The 17,542-nt window shown below is 43.4% G+C and overlaps 1 protein-coding gene across 1 annotated transcript in view; it reads right to left on the bottom strand.

Moving 5' to 3' along the window:
* Positions 1-290: 290 nt before the first annotated feature.
* pigk (phosphatidylinositol glycan anchor biosynthesis, class K) overlaps positions 291-17,542 on the bottom strand; it is a 102,686-nt gene continuing 85,434 nt past the window's right edge. The window contains exon 11 of the mRNA XM_020941033.2: positions 291-1,231. Within this exon, the coding sequence (XP_020796692.1) occupies positions 1,115-1,231 (117 nt within the window). The 3' untranslated portion in view covers positions 291-1,114. The remainder of the gene's footprint in view (positions 1,232-17,542) is intronic.

Below are 17,542 nucleotides of genomic sequence, written 5' to 3'. Positions count from 1 at the left end.
GGACTAAACCAGGACTACACCAGGACTAAACCAGGTCTAAACCAGGTCTAAACCAGGACTAAACCAGGACTAAACCAGGACTACACCAGGACTACACCAGGACTAAACCAGGTCTAAACCAGGTCTAAACCAGGACTAAACCAGGACTAAACCAGGACAAGGACTACACCAGGACTAAACCAGGTCTCAAACCAGGTCTAAACCAGGTCTAAACCAGGACTACACCAGGACTACACCAGGACTAAACCAGGTCTAACCAGGATTACAACCAGGCCTAAACCAGGTCTAAACCAGGTCTAAACCAGGTCTAAACCAGGACTAAACCAGGACTAAACCAGGACTAATCTTAAGAGAGAGAACCCCTAGAACATTCGTTTACGGACAGTCGTTTTGAGTCAGGATTACAAGGACACTTATTTGTGAAGACTTGTGATCTGGGAGGAGCCTGTGTGAGCGGTGAGTGTCGCAAATGTGTCGGTTTTGAGGCAAATTTTGGTTCTTTCTCATTGGTTCGCTCTTAGCTGCTGTAGCTCCCACACATAAACAGCCTGTTTTCTCTTACACTGGCCTCGTGTAAAGTGAATATCGTGGCTGTACACACATTATACACATTACACACATTACACACATTACCTGCATTCATATGTAGATGAGCTGTGAATAGAGGTGTGAATGATCGGCATGCATTTACCGCTAAAGGCTGAAAGCAGTAGTATACTTAGCTTTCTTTACTGTACTGGCATGAATGTCAGGAAAAAATGCCATTAGGCCGACCTACTGTCTTGAAATATGACAGTAAAGAAGCTGAATAACAGTAAATGTCGCCTAAACAAACCCAGTATAAAAAGTCCAGTAGAGCCAGACCTAAGTGTTTATAACCAATTGAAGATTTACAGTGAATTTTTACATCTCTAAATATATCGGCTTTTAGATCGACTATCGGCAGCTTCAACTCCTGTTTTATCTGTATCATATCGGCTGCAAAAATATCCATATCGGTCGGGCCCTAGTTATAAAACTCCAAAAACTCTCTTGTGGGGCAGGGAGAGAAGAAAGGAGAGAGAGAATGGAAGACGGCGCAGGGTTGGAGGAGACAGCGGAGACACGTGAGCTCTCAGAAGATGTGCTTGAGGTGCTTGATGCCGTACGCTCTGAAAAACACCAGCAGGATGAGGGTCCACAGGCCCAGGATGAAGCCGTCAGGGGGGTGCCAGTCCTTCTGCTTCGGCTTCTGAAAAACACAAAGGAGAGAGAGAATGAAAAATGGATACCTAGAGTTTAAAAAGGAACTAAACGCTCAACTTCTTTTTGCAACTCAACTATAAATTGTGTTGTAATAGCGCTGTCCACTGTTCTGTTTTGCCATTTTAGTGTAGATTAGATATATTTGCAGCTTTGTGGTTAGAAAAGTAATGGGTGTGTGCAGGAAAACTCAAGAAGTAAAACGCAAAATGGGTTAAAAGGCACATTTTCTAGACCCTTTTATTAAAGGTTGTATAGAAGATTTTCCAAGGAAAGAGAAATGCAGCGACTGTTTGTCCTTTTTCAAATGTCGCGCTTCGCTCCTCTTCCCCTTCTCTTCTTCTTTCAGCAACATCAAAAACAAAAACAAAAACAAACTTTCTTTTGCGGCGAACTGGTCGTGAATTCTTGTCTGCCGTTACAACAAACTTTGTGCAAACTGAGAGGAAGCTACAGTTCGAAAAAGACGCTAAGAACCGCTGTGTTGGTCGAGTAAACAGCATCAGTACGTGAGAGGCGACCGTAAACCACGTAATCCCAGCTCGCCGGCAAGTCAGTGACGCAAGTTTGATTGACAACCCAACAGCCAATAGTTAAAGAGGTGTCCTTGTTTTCTATTGGCTGATGTTTATCTGCCCCCACCACGTCCACAGTTGATGGATTTTCATTCTTTTTTGTTTTGGTCATCATAATTACAAGACTGCTGCATCTCTATAATTCTATTTTGAACTTTCATCGACAATTTGAAACAACAACAAAAAAATCCTCCATACAACCTTTAATATGAGAGTTCCTGGTCCTGATTAGGTGTTTAATTCAGGTCAGATTGCGTTAAAATAAAACTCAGATTAAAGCCTAATTTGATTTTAACAGCTTCAGACAAAGTATATCCTCCAGCTAGCATTACGCTGACACTCAAAGATACTTCACAGCGCGTTATTCTTTCACTCCATTCTCATATTACAGTAGAAGCGAGGCTGCTGATCTGCTACGTCGACCACCAACGCTCACAACACACACAACATTCACCCTAAAAACTGCGTGGTGAAGGGTCTTGCCTAAGAACACAACAACAGCTTCCACTAGAGTACACTTTGTAATCCCAGTGGGCTCACATTGAAGTGCTAAACAAGCCCAAACGCTCCTGAGACCTTAAAAGATTGAGACAGCAGGTATACAACAACCTCGTAAAAACCTCAATGCTTAAAGGTTGTATGGAGGATTTTTTTTTTTGTTTCAAATTGTCAGTGAAAGTTTAAAATACCATTACAGAGATGCAGCAGTTTTGTAATTATGATGAGCAAAAAAAAAAAAGAATGAAAATCTATCAACCGTGGACATAATGAGGCCAGATAAACATCAGCCAATACAAAACGAGGCTCCCTCATTTTCTATTGGCTGTTAGGTCGTCAATCAAACTCCCTACGTTTCTAGTGTAACTGACTCGCCGGCGCGCGGGGATTACGTGGTTTATGCGGCGGTTTTTCGAGGCTTTTTTAATCTGTAGCGTCCTCGCAGTTCGCACAAAGTTTGTCGCGACGGCGGACGAGAATCCACGACCAGTTCGCCGCAAAATAAAGTCGGTTTTTGAAGTCGTGAAGAGAAGGGAAAAAGGAGCAAAACAAAACTGAGGTGAGTCTTGGAGATTTCTTACAGCGACGGCGCGACTGAAGCGGACGAAGGATTTTATTTCTAGACAGGTCACTTCAACGGGAATTCCTGAACGCGCACCGGCTGTAAACAAGCGTGATTTCTAGAGTAAAGAGGTGGGAGGAGGAGGTGTTTCTACTGAAGGAGCTGTGGAGGAGGAAGGTGGTGTCACACACGGACAACATTTGAAAAAGGACTGTCGCTGTATTTCTCTTCCCTTAAAAAATCCTCTATACAACCTTTAATACAAATATTCCCTGTGTAGAGTTATAGGACTTTTAAACCTTTATTACACAAAACTAACTCTTCACAAGTTCCTTTGCTTAAATACATGGTTTTATAGTAGCAACAGCTTGTAAATAGGGCTGGTATCATTAAAGAGTTGCCGATACGATACATACCTCGATACAGTGCACTTTTGATTCGATATGATATATTTCAAATCGATTCGATACGGTTCAATAAAAAATAAAGGCTAAATCGTGGCTGTGATACTAAAAGGCTTTGTTAAATTACTTCTTGTGCAAAGTTCATATGAAACACAAACATTTTAATCGTCAAAACAGTAAAAATGTCAAATGTGTCGCATAAACGAGCTTCCTCTCACTCCACAAGCAACAAAACTGTAGCTCTGTAACAAAATAATTTAGTAAAAAACACCTAAAAATACTCTTGGTGAAATATCGATACAGTAGCCCACGATATCGATACTGTATCATCACATTAAACGATACGATATATCGATATTCCGATATTTTTGCACACCCCTACTTATAAACATCAGGAACTACATTTCCCATGATTCATTTCAGCGCAGACAACATGAAGAAATATGTTTTTTACTTGAATTCTTGGGATTATGATGAAAATAATTCACACCAGAATCTTGTCAAGGTATTTTAAAAGTAAAAAGTGTGCTCATCCTACAATTATATCAGCCTCTCCAAAATATCGCAATAAATATCGTACAGTGAGATCGTGATAATATTTGTACCAAGAGATTTGAATATTGTTACATCCCTCATGATTCAGTTTGATATAGCGCTTTTCTGGAAACTCAAAGAAGCTTTACAGAGCTTTATTCATTCACTCCACACTCGGTGGCATTAACGTACTACTCCAGCCAGAGCTGCCCTGGGACAGACTGACGGAAGCAAGTCTGTTAATCTGCACCATCAGCCCCTCCGACCACCACAACCATCACTCACACACACACACCACTTTCAAACTAGCAGTGTTTTTCCCGCAGAAAACTGGATTGCGTGCACGGAGAAAAAGTGAGGAGCGGGGAAGCGTGCAAAGATTTCGTTTGTGCGATGGCCGTAGTTTTGCGAGGATTCATGTGGTTCGGGGAATGTCAAAGCGGCTGCCCTAACTATAAAGCACTGCGGAAAACACTGATACTAAGCAATGTGTGTGAAATGTCTTGCCTAAGGACATAACAACAGTTTTTTTTTTTGTGAATGGTACCTGATTCTTCCAGTGTCTCCCATCCAAGTACTAACCAGACCCGGCCCTGCTGAGGTTCTGAGATCTGACGGGATCAGGCTTTGACAAGTCGGTTTGGCCACAACAAGTTAACAGCTCCTTTTACCTTTAGTTCAGTAGAGATCGGAAGTTCCAGGGCTGAAATTATCCAAATGACGGAGCACTTCCTGTATTACCACATGACAGCACAAAGTGTAACTCAGCCTAAATAAGTAGATTTGTGTGTTAAACATGTGTGAATGAACCAAACACACAACTCCAGGTCTGTTTATACTTTATAAGATCAGAAAACAGCGCACTATTGTCCCTTTAAAAAGCCAAAGCTGGAGTAGCATTAAAGTCATCTCAGCATCTCTTAGCGGTTCTCCACAGAGCGGCGGCGTGTCTTGCCTGAGGGACACATGCTGCGTCTCATCCTCTTTGCCAAGTCGGAGCGTTCCTGGCTGGGATCTCACTCGAGGATAATGGCAGCTTGTACAGTGAGGATAACACAAATCTCTTAAGTGCGTCGTCAATGTCTGTGTGTAGCTTTTGTGGCCGGCGTACGACTTAAGGGGAATCCGCAGAGGTTAAATTCCATCTCGGAGTAGAATACTGCACCAGAATTAGCATCTGAATGTGCTCCTTGTGAGACGCCTGTTCAATACTGTGGGGATTTCAGTAGAATGGTGCGCAAAGTGAAGATGTGGCAGTGAATGGGACAAACTGACAGTGTAGGAAGTAAGTGAATACATGTATCATGAATAAGTATTTAGAATACACTTTTGTGTACCGGTACAGTTACTTTTTCAGTAGTGGTGGACAAAGTTATGCCTTGGACAATGACAAATAAAAATATATTTATTGTGTGTACATTTTGTTTGCAATAATGGGAACATTTTGGTTATTTTTATTTATATTATAAGATTTAAGATTTAAGTTTAACCCTCTCCAGGCAGGCGTTGCAGATTTGCAACAGCTAAATTCCAATTACCTACTTACTCTACATCCATATTATTATGAGCTTTTTTTTACTCAGGAGCCTTTTCTCCCATCCATGCTGATAAACGTGGGCGATGCAGACTGTGCAAGAACGGCTCCACGCAAACGGCCTACCAGAAGTGCAAAATACTTTTTTTGTTCACAAAGGATAAAAAAGTCAGAATTGTATATTACTACCGCATATTATAATTTTCCCCAAATAACAGATTTTTCCTGATACTAAAAATTAATTTGAGCCTGAGAGGGTTAAGATTTAAGATGTAATTATATTATAAGTTTAAGCCATAAAAGGTTGAATTGGCCTGCTCTCCAGGACAAAATCTGGTCTCTGAGAGCTGGGAATTTATTTATTTTTTTCTCCTGCAGCTCCGGTTCCTCTGGCTCTGGGTCCTGCGGTGGATCCTGCTTTCCTGCTATGGTGCGACCCTTCTCCACAGCTGGACACGGCTCCTCCTGTGGCTCCTCTTGTGGCTCCAGTCCTCTGATTCTCCGGGTGTTCTGTCTCCAGGACCTCTGTCTGCAGTTCCTCTGGCTTCCCGAGTCCTCTGTCTCTCAGGTTCTCTGTCTCACAGGTCCTCTGTCTCTCAGGTCCTCTGTCTCTCAGGTCCTCTGTCTCTCAGGTCCTCTGTCTCACAGGTCCTCTGTCTCTCACGTCCTCTGTCTCTCAGGTCCTCTGTCTCTCAGGTCTCTGTCTCTCAGATTCTCTGTCTCTGTCTCACAGGTCCTCTGTCTCTCTCTCAGGTCTCTCTCTCAGGTCTCTGTCTCACAGGTCCTCTGTCTCTCACGTTCTCTGTCTCACAGGTCCTCTGTCTCTCTCTCTCAGGTCCTCTCTGTCTCTCAGGTCCTCTGTCTCTCTCAGGTCTCTGTCTCACGTCTCTCTCTCTCTCTCTCTGTCTCTCTCAGGTCCTCTGTCTCTCTCTGGGTCTCTCTGTCTCTCTCTCAGGTCCTCTGTCTCTCAGGTTCTCTGTCTCACGGGTTCTCTGTCTCCGGGATCTCTGTCTGCAGTTCCTCTGACTACCCGGGTCCTCTGGCCCCAGGTCTTCTGTCTCCGGGGCCTCTGACTGCAGTTCCTTTGTCTTCTCGGGTCCTCTGATTCCCCGGATCCTCTGTCTGCGGTTCCTCAAGGCTCCAGGTCCTCTGTCTCTGGCTTCTCTATCTCTGGCTCCTCTGTCTCTGGCTTCTCTATCTCTGGCTCCTCTGTCTCCGGCTCCTCTGTCTCCGGCTCCTCTGTCTCCGGCTCCTCTGTCTCCGGCTCCTCTGTCTCCGGCTCCTCTGTCTCCGGCTCCTCCAGCAGATCCTGCTTCCCCACTCTCCTGTGGCTTCCCCACACCAGACACATGAACACGCACCCGCAGTTTTAAGACTCAAAACACACTCTCGGCGCTAAGTCACCCTCACTTCAGAGCGTTATCGCAACACAATCCACGTGAATGAATCTACTGCACAAAACATCAGGTTTGTGAAGTTGTAGTCTATTGTTTTGTATCATGTTTTAGTATATTTATGAACACTGTAGGTCGGATCATACAGCCAAAGGTAAGGAAGGCTTGAATCGGGCCCAGGAGAGATCATGAAATTACTCAAACATGCGTGGACAACATCTAAAACCTCTTGAGACATATTTTTGAACATTATAACACAGTAGAAAGCTCCAAAAATGTCGATTTAGTTTAATAAAAACATTTGTGCGTTGTGAATTAAGTCGTTAATCGTGCTTTGAAAAGGATAATTAGTTATTTTAAAGTGTGTAATTTTAGTTTTAGACCGTAACTGACTGTAAAACACGCACCATAAACACACATATATAAAGTCTAATGAAAATTATGTTAATGCATTCACAGAGTTGGAAGCAGAGGAAAGAACTTTGGCATATCTGTCAGAGTTGGCCTTCGTATTTCGCTGGTGGATCTAGTTTTATTTCACTTGAAAATAAACAAATTTGCACAAGCTGTCATCCTGCAAAAAGGACTGCGAGTATCAGAATAATGTTTACACTTTCTTTGACAAACCTGTTGTATAAAAATAATAAAAGTGATTTGAAAATATCAGTTTGAAATGGAAAAACCTCTGTGCAAGACGGAGATTTTGGCACATGCGTAAAGCTCCTTCGCGTCTTTTAAAATCAACAAACCTCTGCAAGGCTTCTCCTGACCAAAACCGCTACTGAAACTAAAAACTCAGGCCGACTCAGCAGAGGTTTGACCTGGAAATGTGAAATGACAGAGGTTTTGAGCTGCTTGTTACAGTTTTGCCTGCGGGGTTTTAAGTTTGTTGCTGACACTAGAAGTTGACAGCGCTCGGAAAGTACACACGTGCTCTTTCTTCTACTAAAAAATCATGTTTAAATGAGATAAATAAGTCTTCCCTTTTTTCTCCCTCTGCATTTTTGGTGGCATTCAGTTAAAGAAGACATATTGTGCTTGTGTCGGCTCCATAGTTGTAATCTACGGCAACTGTGGATCACTATGTTATAATTTGGACATTTTAGATCACAATGTTTGTCAAAAATGGCGCAGGTTTCAAAAGAAAAGCCCCCACGGTCGTGTTTTAAGTCCTGTCTTAAATCCAAATCCACTTTATTTTTATAGCGCATTTTACAAACAAAGCAGTTTCCAAAGTGCTGCGCAGAGATCATAAAACGAAGACAACAAAAAGGTAAACTGCGAAAATTTGGTCACACCAGTCCTAAAAACAAGAAAACCAGTCAAATAAAATAAAAGCAAAACCATAAAAATCGTAAAATAGCCGTAAATAAGTAAACTAAACTAAACAAAACTAACTACAGGGTGTCCCCAGGTTTGACTACCCCAAATTTAAGACTTTTTAAAGACCTTTTTAAGACCATGTAAATGAAAATTAAGACCAACATCACACCCGAAAAACACCAGATCCACTTCAAATAATGACCAAACAACTACCGGTACTAAATCTAGAATCTAAGAGCCACTGTGGATTAAACCTACACTTCCCCATGATCCATCCAACGTCTTTCTCCACTTACTGATTGTTTATTCATTGCCGCTGGTGCCAGAAACCAAAGCATTGTTTGTGCATACTCCAAATTAGACGTTCATTCATGTTGTTGTATTTTCCTCCCTCCATTTAACATTGCACAACAGCCCAGTTGAGTTTACAAAAAAATAGGCTAATGAAATTTAAGACCTTTGTGAAAAAAATAAGGCTTGGACAACATCATTTAAGACTTTAGGAACATGAAATTTAAGACCTTTTTAAGAGTTTTAAGACCCTGTGGCTACCCTGAACTAAAATAAATAAAAGACACAGGAGACCACACAACTCACGTGGTGTTAAAAGCCAGAGAGTAAAAGTGGGTTTTAAGACGAGATTTAAAAGACTCCACTGTGGCTGTTGGGATGTGGGGGGGCAGAGTGGTCCAAAGTTTGGGGCCGACCACAGACAAGACCCAGTCCCCCCGGTTTTAAGTCTCGTTTTACGCACCATGAGCTTAGCCTGATTCATCAGCCGGTTTTACTTCATAGAAACCGTCTGACCTCGCAATTTTAGAATTCGTTCGCTCGACGGTAGGCGGGTACTTTTTATCATTTAATCCACAGGTGTCAAACATGCGGCCCGGGGGCCAGATCCGGCCCTCCAAGACCTTTAATGTGGCCCTTGGGTGATTTTCTACTAAAATATTTTAATTATATTTTCTATTAAAATATTGGTAATTTTCTGTGGTGTTTATCACAGCAGCGTCTCCAGCGTCTCTGTGCGTGGCCCCTCCCACCAGAGCAGCACAAATGAAGACTTGTCTCTTTCCAAACGTTCTTAAAGGACGATCGTTTTGACTGTTGACCGTGACACCCTCATCAGAAAAATGTCCAACATGAGAAAAGTGGAAGCTGAGTGCAGGATTTTCCAAGAAAAATTGACTTATTCCTGTTTGCATACAAGTTATGTTAAAACATTGTGTTGAAATTGAATTTTTCTTCAAGTTTCAGGTTGTTCATAATATTCCATCCATCCATCCATTTTCGTCCGCTTATCCGGGGCCGGGTCGCGGGGGAGCAGCCTAAGCAGGGACTCCCAGACTTCCTTCACCCCAGACACGTCCTCCAGCTCCTCCAGGGGGACCCCGAGGCGTTCCCAGGCCAGCCGAGAGACATAGTCCCTCCAGCGTGTCCTGGGTCTTCCCGGGGCCTCCTCCCGGCGGGACATGCCCGGAACACCTCCCGAGGGAGGCGCCCAGGAGGCATCCGGAACAGATGCCCGAGTCACCTCAACTGGCTCCTCTCGACGTGGAGGAGCAGCGGCTCTACTCCGAGCTCCTCCCGTGTGACTGAGCTCCTCACCCTGTCTCTAAGGGAGCGCCCAGCCACCCTGCGGAGGAAACTCATTTCGAGCGCTTGTATCCGCGATCTCGTCCTTTCGGTCACTACCCAGAGCTCATGACCATAGGTGAGAGTAGGAACGAAGACTGACCGGTAAATCGAGAGCTTCGCCTTTCGACTCAGCTCCCTCTTCACCACAACGGTCCGATATACAGCGACCGCATCACTGCCGAAGCTGCACCGATCCGCCTGTCAATCTCACGTTCCGTCCTTCCCTCACTCGTGAACAAGACCCCGAGATACTTGAACTCCTCCACTTGAGGCAAAGACTCCCCACCCACCCGGAGAGGGCAAGCCACCTTTTTCCGGTCGAGAACCATGGCCTCGGACTTGGAAGAGCTGATCCTCATCCCAGCCGCTTCACACTCGGCTGCAAACCGCCCCAGTGCACATTGCAGGTCCTGGTTCGATGAAGCCAACAGGACAACATCGTCCGCAAACAGCAGAGATGAAATCCTGTGGTCCCCAAACCGGACCCCCTCCGGCCCCTGACTGCGCCTAGAAATTCTGTCCATAAATACAATGAACAGAACCGGTGACAAAGGGCAGCCCTGGCGGAGTCCAACATGCACCGGGAACAGGTCTGACTTACTGCCGGCAATGAACACAGCTCCTGCTCCGGTCATACAGGGACCGGACAGCCCTTAGCAAAGGGCCCCGGACCCCATACTCCCAGAGCACCCCCACAGGACACCACGAGGGACACGGTCGAATGCCTTCTCCAGATCCACAAAACACATGTGGACTGGTTGGGCAAACTCCCATGAACCCTCGAGCACCCTATGGAGAGTGTAGAGCTGGGTCACTGAGGTGGTTGGCAAGCTCCTTGGTGGCAAGGCTCCGGGGTTGGATGAGATCCGTCCTGAGTACCTGAAGTCTCTGGATGTTGTGGGGCTGTCTTGGCTGACACGTCTCTTCAACATCGCGTGGCGGTCGGGGACAGTACCTCTGACTGGCAAACCGGGGTGGTGGTCCCTCTGTATAAGAAGGGGACCGGAGGGTGTGTTCCAACTATAGGGGATCACACTTCTCAGCCTTCCCGGTAAGGTCTATGCCAGGGTACTGGAGAGGAGAATCCGGCCGATAGTCGAACCTCGGATTCAGGAGGAGCAGTGTGTTCATAATATTATAAAATTATAATAAGAAAGAGTTCATCAACTAAAAAAAGATTTCTGTAATAGATTTGTGTTTCTCTGCAGAAACTTGTGAAGTTGTAGCGTACAGTTTTGCATCGTGCGCTCGTAAATCTATGAAAGAAATGTTAAGTGGGAGCATTACCGCATGACATCACAAGGTCAAGAACGGTCTTTTCAGTTTGAGAGATTTGTGGAGAGGCGATAAATATTATTGAGAAATAAAAAAAAATAAAAATACTTAATTTAATAAATGCAAGAAAACTGACAAATACTTTGGAACATTCCAGGCAAAGTTTGAACATCTCCTTGGACTGAAAACTTACACAACTAATGAGAAGGAGGAGGCTATAAACAGGCCCATGTATTTGAATCACATATTAGATTGGCTGTCCGCAGAGTCCTTGAGCTTTGATTGATAAATTAAGATGGCTGCACCAGGGGAAATCTCACTTTGTAACTGCAAAAAATACACATCGCAGTATCCTTGTTGTTTAGCCTGATTGTTTTTCAGTAGCACAACCCACATTTGAAAAAGGCTTTATCATATAATACTCATAATACATTGGACTTATATAGAGCTTTTTTGGACACTCAAAGACGCTTTACAAACAAATAAAAAGTAACACTGTAGAAAACAGAGGAATCATGAGGGGAATGCCAGTTTAAACAGGTGAGTTTTTAGATGTGATGTGAGGTGCTGCAGTGAGTTCCAGAGGGAGGGAGCAGCAGTAGCGAAGGCTCGGCTCCCCAAAATCCATGTATCATTCGTTCATTCGTTTTTCAATATAAAAACAAAAATAAGAAAATGAAAAAAACAACTGTTTTCTTCATCATTTGTCTCCAAAACCAAAATGAAAAAACAGACAACGATTCGTTTTTTCAGTTTTCAATTTTGTGTTTAAATGAAGAATGGAAAAAACTGATAATGGCCGTTTCCCGTTTACGTGACTTCTGGATTTTTGCACTGCATACAGACTGACCCAGGACTGATCCAGGTCCGGGACCAGAGCGGGACCAGAGCGGGACTGAGACCGGGACCAGAGCGGGACCAGAGTGGACTCCGAGCTTTGACTCCGAGCCTCAGCTTAGAGCTTCGGCCCTGCCCTGGGCTCTGAGCCTTTGGTCTGGACCCAGTCTGGTCCCAGTCTCGGTATGGTCCCAGTCTGGTCTTGGTCTGCTCCCAGCCTGGTCTCGGTCTCAATCCTGGTCTGGTCCCCGTCTGGTCTCAGTCTCGGTATGGTCCCAGTCTGGTCTTGGTCTCAATCCTGGTCTGGTCCCCGTCTGGTCTCAGTCTGGTCTTGGTCTGGTCCCAGCCTGGTCTCGGTCTCAATCCCGGTCTGGTTCCGGTCTGGTCTCAGTCTTGGTATGGTCCCAGTCTGGTCTTGGTCTGGTCCCAGCCTGGTCTCGGTCTCAATCCTGGTCTGGTCCCCGTCTGGTCTCAGTCTCGGTATGGTCCCAGTCTGGTCTCGGTCTCAATCCTGGTCTGGTCCCCATCTCAGTCTGGTCTTGGTCTGTTCCCAGCCTGGTCTCGGTCTCAGTCCCGGTCTGGTCCCGTCTGGTCTCAGTCTCGGTATGGTCCCAGTCTGGTCTTGGTCTGGTCCCAGCCTGGTCTCGGTCTCAATCCTGGTCTGGTCCCCGTCTGGTCTCAGTCTCGGTATGGTCCCAGTCTGGTCTTGGTCTGGTCCCAGCCTGGTCTCGGTCTCAATCCTGGTCTGGTCCCCGTCTGGTCTCAGTCTCGGTATGGTCCCAGTCTGGTCTTGGTCTGGTCCCAGCCTGGTCTCGGTCTAAATCCTGGTCTGGTCCCCGTCTGGTCTCAGTCTGGTCTCAGTCTGGTCTTGGTCTGGTCCCAGCCTGGTCTCGGTCTCAGTCCCGGTCTGGTCTCAGTCTCAGTATGGTCCCGGCCTGGTCTCGGTTTGGTCTCGGACCTGGATCAGTCCTGGTTCAGTCCGGCAAAGAAATTTCTATTTTCACTTATAATCTCATATTTTCATTTATTTGTGGTGAATAGTGTCGTCACAATACAAAAACTCCAAACTTGATTATGATACTAAGGAATACTCAAGGCACCGAGGGACTCAATACCGACTCTGATACCGCGAGGATAATAAAAACACTCTTTCTTTAGACAATAGAATGTGTAGGCTTTAAGGCCAACGCACCAAAACACGGCATGAGTGCGTCTGTTGTGTGTTTTGGCTCATGGAAAATAATGGAGGCGTCAGTTTTGCAGCACGTCAAAGCGTCCCGGTGTGTGCTGACCTTTATATTTGTTCTGACACAGCACAAGATCTTTCTAAAACTATTCAGAAAAGGTTCATTTTGGGCCCGTGAATGTGAATTTGTTAGTAACGATACCTGCTCAAATGATTAGTGTCTTATTTTCGATTCTTTTGACAACCCTAGTGGCTAAGCGATGGAAATATCTCATATTTTAGTGCCATGGAAGTGTTACGGATACAGCAATCTGAAGTGACAAATACAAGAATCTGATCAAACTGCAGCGTCCATTCAAAGTGGTATTTCTATTCAATTGCGATTAATCTTTCAACCTTAGAAACTACTATTACTTTGTGTTGAAAATCACATTCATTAGATTCATTAGGTTTTACACTTTTTCTTTTTCTTTAGTATCAAAAGTAGCATTTTTGTGACAATGCTACACTTGAATACGTCACCGTCTCACTCTAAAACGGGTCATGGTAAAAACCTGCATCGTTCAAGAAAAACTTCCTCGAACGTGCGTCAGTTGTTTCGTAGGTGTACTACTTGAAAGCCTGTACTTAAATTATAAATATCAGCCCACTTCTATAACACATAATAGTACTCCAGTTCTCCTGTGTACCTGAAATTCTCTAACAGGCTCCAACTGCCTTTGTGAAAGACGAAGGACTTTATACTCGACACAACTGCACAAATCATCTTACACTTGTACAGTTGTGGTGTTGCCATGATGTGAAAATCCCAAATCATTTCGATACTAAGGGATAAACTCGCTACTCAGTACTAAAATACTAAAAAATACTCTTTATTTAGACAGTATAAAGTGATTTTCAACATTAAATTGTAGCACTGTGGGTCTGTACTAGTCTGTGTGCTCTTACATTTGTTTTGCTACAGCTCAAGATCATTCTAAAGTTATTTCGATACTAAGGAATAGACTCGATACTCAATACCAATCCCACAACGATAATAAAAAACATATTGTCTTATTTCAGACAATAGAATGTGATTTTCAATATTAAAGTAGTAGTAGTAGTAGTACATTTTTTCTATTCCCATCTGGTCCACACAATCGTACAACAACTCAACCTTCTGTCATGTCAAATCACTATTGCATTAAAATTTGGACACTCTTAAATCTTAACTGTTTCTGTTCTGACCCTAATAATTCACACTCTTTTCAAGACGATTAAAAATATATATAAATATACCATGATTTTTTTAAGTACAATTTAGTTTAAAATTCATTTAAATTACAAAAATCAAAGCTCTATTTGGTATTTTGGTTTAAAGATTTGAAATGACTTGGACTTGACTTGGACTTATGGGCCAGTGACTCGAAACCCAACTTGGACTTGCCTGTGTTTGACGTGGGACTTGACTCGGACTTGAGGTCAAAGACTTGAGACGTACTTGACACTTGCAAAACAACGACTCGGTCCCACCTCCGCTCAAAAGTCTCACAGTAATATCGTGGGCCTTCGCTTCACAATATATCGAAGTTTCTTTGTTTAAAGTCCTTGTCATGGCGCAGCAACAGCTAAAAAACTGAGAACTACATAGACCATGATCCTTTGCTCTGTTTCAATCCAATCAACATATTAAAATAACTGTTATGAAGCACTTTTAAAGCTTAATTATTTGGATTATGATGAGAGAAAAGTAGCATATTCACAATTTTGTAAGCCTCCATCGTACCAACTATTAGGGTTGGGCGATATGGATCAAAAAATATATCTCGATATATTTTGCTATATCTCGATATACGATATATATCTCGATATATGTTCAAGAAAAAATAACCCCCTAAAACTGAAAACTGCAAAAACAAATCTGCCAAATTCCACAAGGTCTTTTTTTTTTATTGGAAGTGTAAGAGGTCGACAGTTCATATAGGAACATTTAAGATTACAAAAAAAAACTAATTACATAAATAATAATTTAACTGTAAAATAAAAGAAATAATACATATTTCCTTCTTTTCATTCATAAATAAACCAACTCAACACAAGCTCATCTTTGCATTAACTCTGTTATCCAAACCAGAACCAGAACCATGAGCTCATTTAGCAGAAGAAGCTCAGGATGTTCCTTATTTTAACAGATCCATGTTCTTATCCAGCAGTGAGGAGCTCTGAGGTTTAATCCCACAATCCACTGCAGATCAAACCCAACGATTCCAAACACTGTTGTACAAGTGACACTGCAGCAGATTATTAATTAAAATATTATGCATAAATCAACTTTACATTGCTAAACTTTACAATATATAAAACATAACGACTCTAGAGCCACATCAGCCCGTTTGCGATAATAATGTGTTTAATGCAGTTTTGCGCACGTGTGTTTACATTTTACAGAAACGAAACGAAACTTAAGTGCATGGCTCATTTGCATAAACAGCACTTCTCATGCAGCTCAACTCGTTTAGCTTCTTTCGGACTAAAGGACGCGACTCGGTGGAATATGAGGATGTGCTGCTGGTGGTTTTGTCTGTAAATGGTGGAAAAGGTTCGTGGTGCTTGAAGCTTTTCACTGGCACCAACTTTCGGCGTTCACATTGATAGTGACGAGTGAAGGAGACACGAGCGAACAAAATCAGGGAGGCGGGGGCGACGAGAGAGAAGGTAAACAAGCGAAGCGGCGAAATCAGAATTGAATCTAAGCATTATATCGATATATACGATATGTCAGAATTCATATCGATATATTTAAAATATCGATATATCGCCCACCCCTACTGCATATCATGAAAGTATCGCATCGAGACACTTGGATATCATTACAACCCTAAAAATTACTTAATATGAAACGAGTCTCTTGCTCTTTATAGTACCATTCATATTTTTGCTCTTTGTTGTTCTATTATTTTGTCGTTTCCGTGTGGATCAGTGAAGTTTGTCCACACTTCCGTACACAACTTTTCTTTACAAAGTAGCTTCAAGGTGACGTGTTTGAAACGTTCGGTAGTTTGCATTCCGCTGAACGGAGAGCTGCTAATCCACGGGAACTAGCATTGACGGGAGATGTGCTTTGACAGAGGTCCGGGAGGTTAATGTTATTGATTTATTGTCATTGGGAAAAATGCTGGAGTGAATAATTGCCTTTCCCATACGACTTTAATGGGTCTGATCACAGCGCGGTGTCTCGGGGGTCGACTCGTTCAATTATTAACATTCGAACTTGTGCAGTACATTGAAAAAGGGAAAAAGTTGTGGGCCGGTTTGACAAAAGTTTACTACAAGCTTCAAAAAGGAACAAGGAAGTGTGATTACTTAGTTATAATTACATCTTTTCGCATGTATTTGGTAAAATGTCCATTAATCAGGTGTGTTAGTTGTTGAAGAATTGTGAAAAGCTTTAATAAACTCATTACAGTGAATAATTAAGATGCTTAGAAGGCATAAGTGAGGAATAGGATTGTTAAAAGTACTGAAAATCTGTTTCTAATCGATATTAAAACTAGTACCGGAACTAAATACTCATTTGAGCTGGTATTGATACTAAAAAAAAATCACATTTACAGGACAGACATGAACCTTTCCTATATAATCCGTGTATCATTTGTTGATTGCCGTTTGGCATCAACTGCGATGCTGGACTTTTGCGCTGCATACGGACTGAACCAGGACTAAACCAGGACTAAACCAGGACTAAACCAGGACTAAACCAGGACTAAACCAAGACTGAAACAGGACTGAACCAGGACTAAACCAGGACTGAAACAGGACTGAACCAGGACTAAACCAGGACTGAAACAGGACTGAACCAGGACTAAACCAGGACTGAAACAGGACTGAACCAGGACTAAACCAGGACTGAACCAGGACTGAACCGGTCTCATCCCTAATCACCCAACAATCCATGTAGGCGCACCTCTGGGTTCATCCTGACACTCAGTCCTGGTTTAGACCTGGTTTAGACCTGGTTTAGACCTGGTTTAGCCCTGGTTTAGCCCTGGTTTAGACCTGGTTCAGTCCCGGTTTAGACCTGGTTTAGACTTGGTTCAGTCCTGGTTTAGACCTGGTTTAGTCCTGGTTTAGACCTGGTTTAGACCTGGTTTAGACCTGGTTTAGACCTGGTTTAGTCCTGGTTTAGTCCTGGTTTAGTCCTGGTTTAGACCTGGTTTAGACCTGGTTCAGACCTGGTTCAGACCTGGTTCAGACCTGGTTCAGACCTGGTTTAGACCTGGTTTAGACTTGGTTTAGTCCTGGTTCAGTCCTGGTTCAGTCCCGGTTTAGACCTGGTTTAGACTTGGTTCAGTCCTGGTTTAGACCTGGTTCAGACTTGGTTTAGTCCTGGTTCAGTCCTGGTTTAGACCTGGTTTAGTCCTGGTTTAGACCTGGTTCAGACCTGGTTCAGACCTGGTTCAGACTTGGTTCAGTCCTGGTTTAGTCCTGGTTCAGACTAGGTTTAGTGATGGTTCAGTCCTGGTTTAGACCTGGTTTAGACTTGGTTTAGTCCTGGTTCAGT

Source organism: Boleophthalmus pectinirostris, unplaced genomic scaffold (genome assembly GCF_026225935.1).
Source record: "Boleophthalmus pectinirostris isolate CB_2022bp ecotype Guang Dong unplaced genomic scaffold, ASM2622593v1 HiC_scaffold_16, whole genome shotgun sequence".
NCBI classification, from domain to species: Eukaryota; Metazoa; Chordata; class Actinopteri; order Gobiiformes; family Gobiidae; genus Boleophthalmus; species Boleophthalmus pectinirostris.
This window is presented reverse-complemented; position numbering and strand designations above follow the sequence as displayed.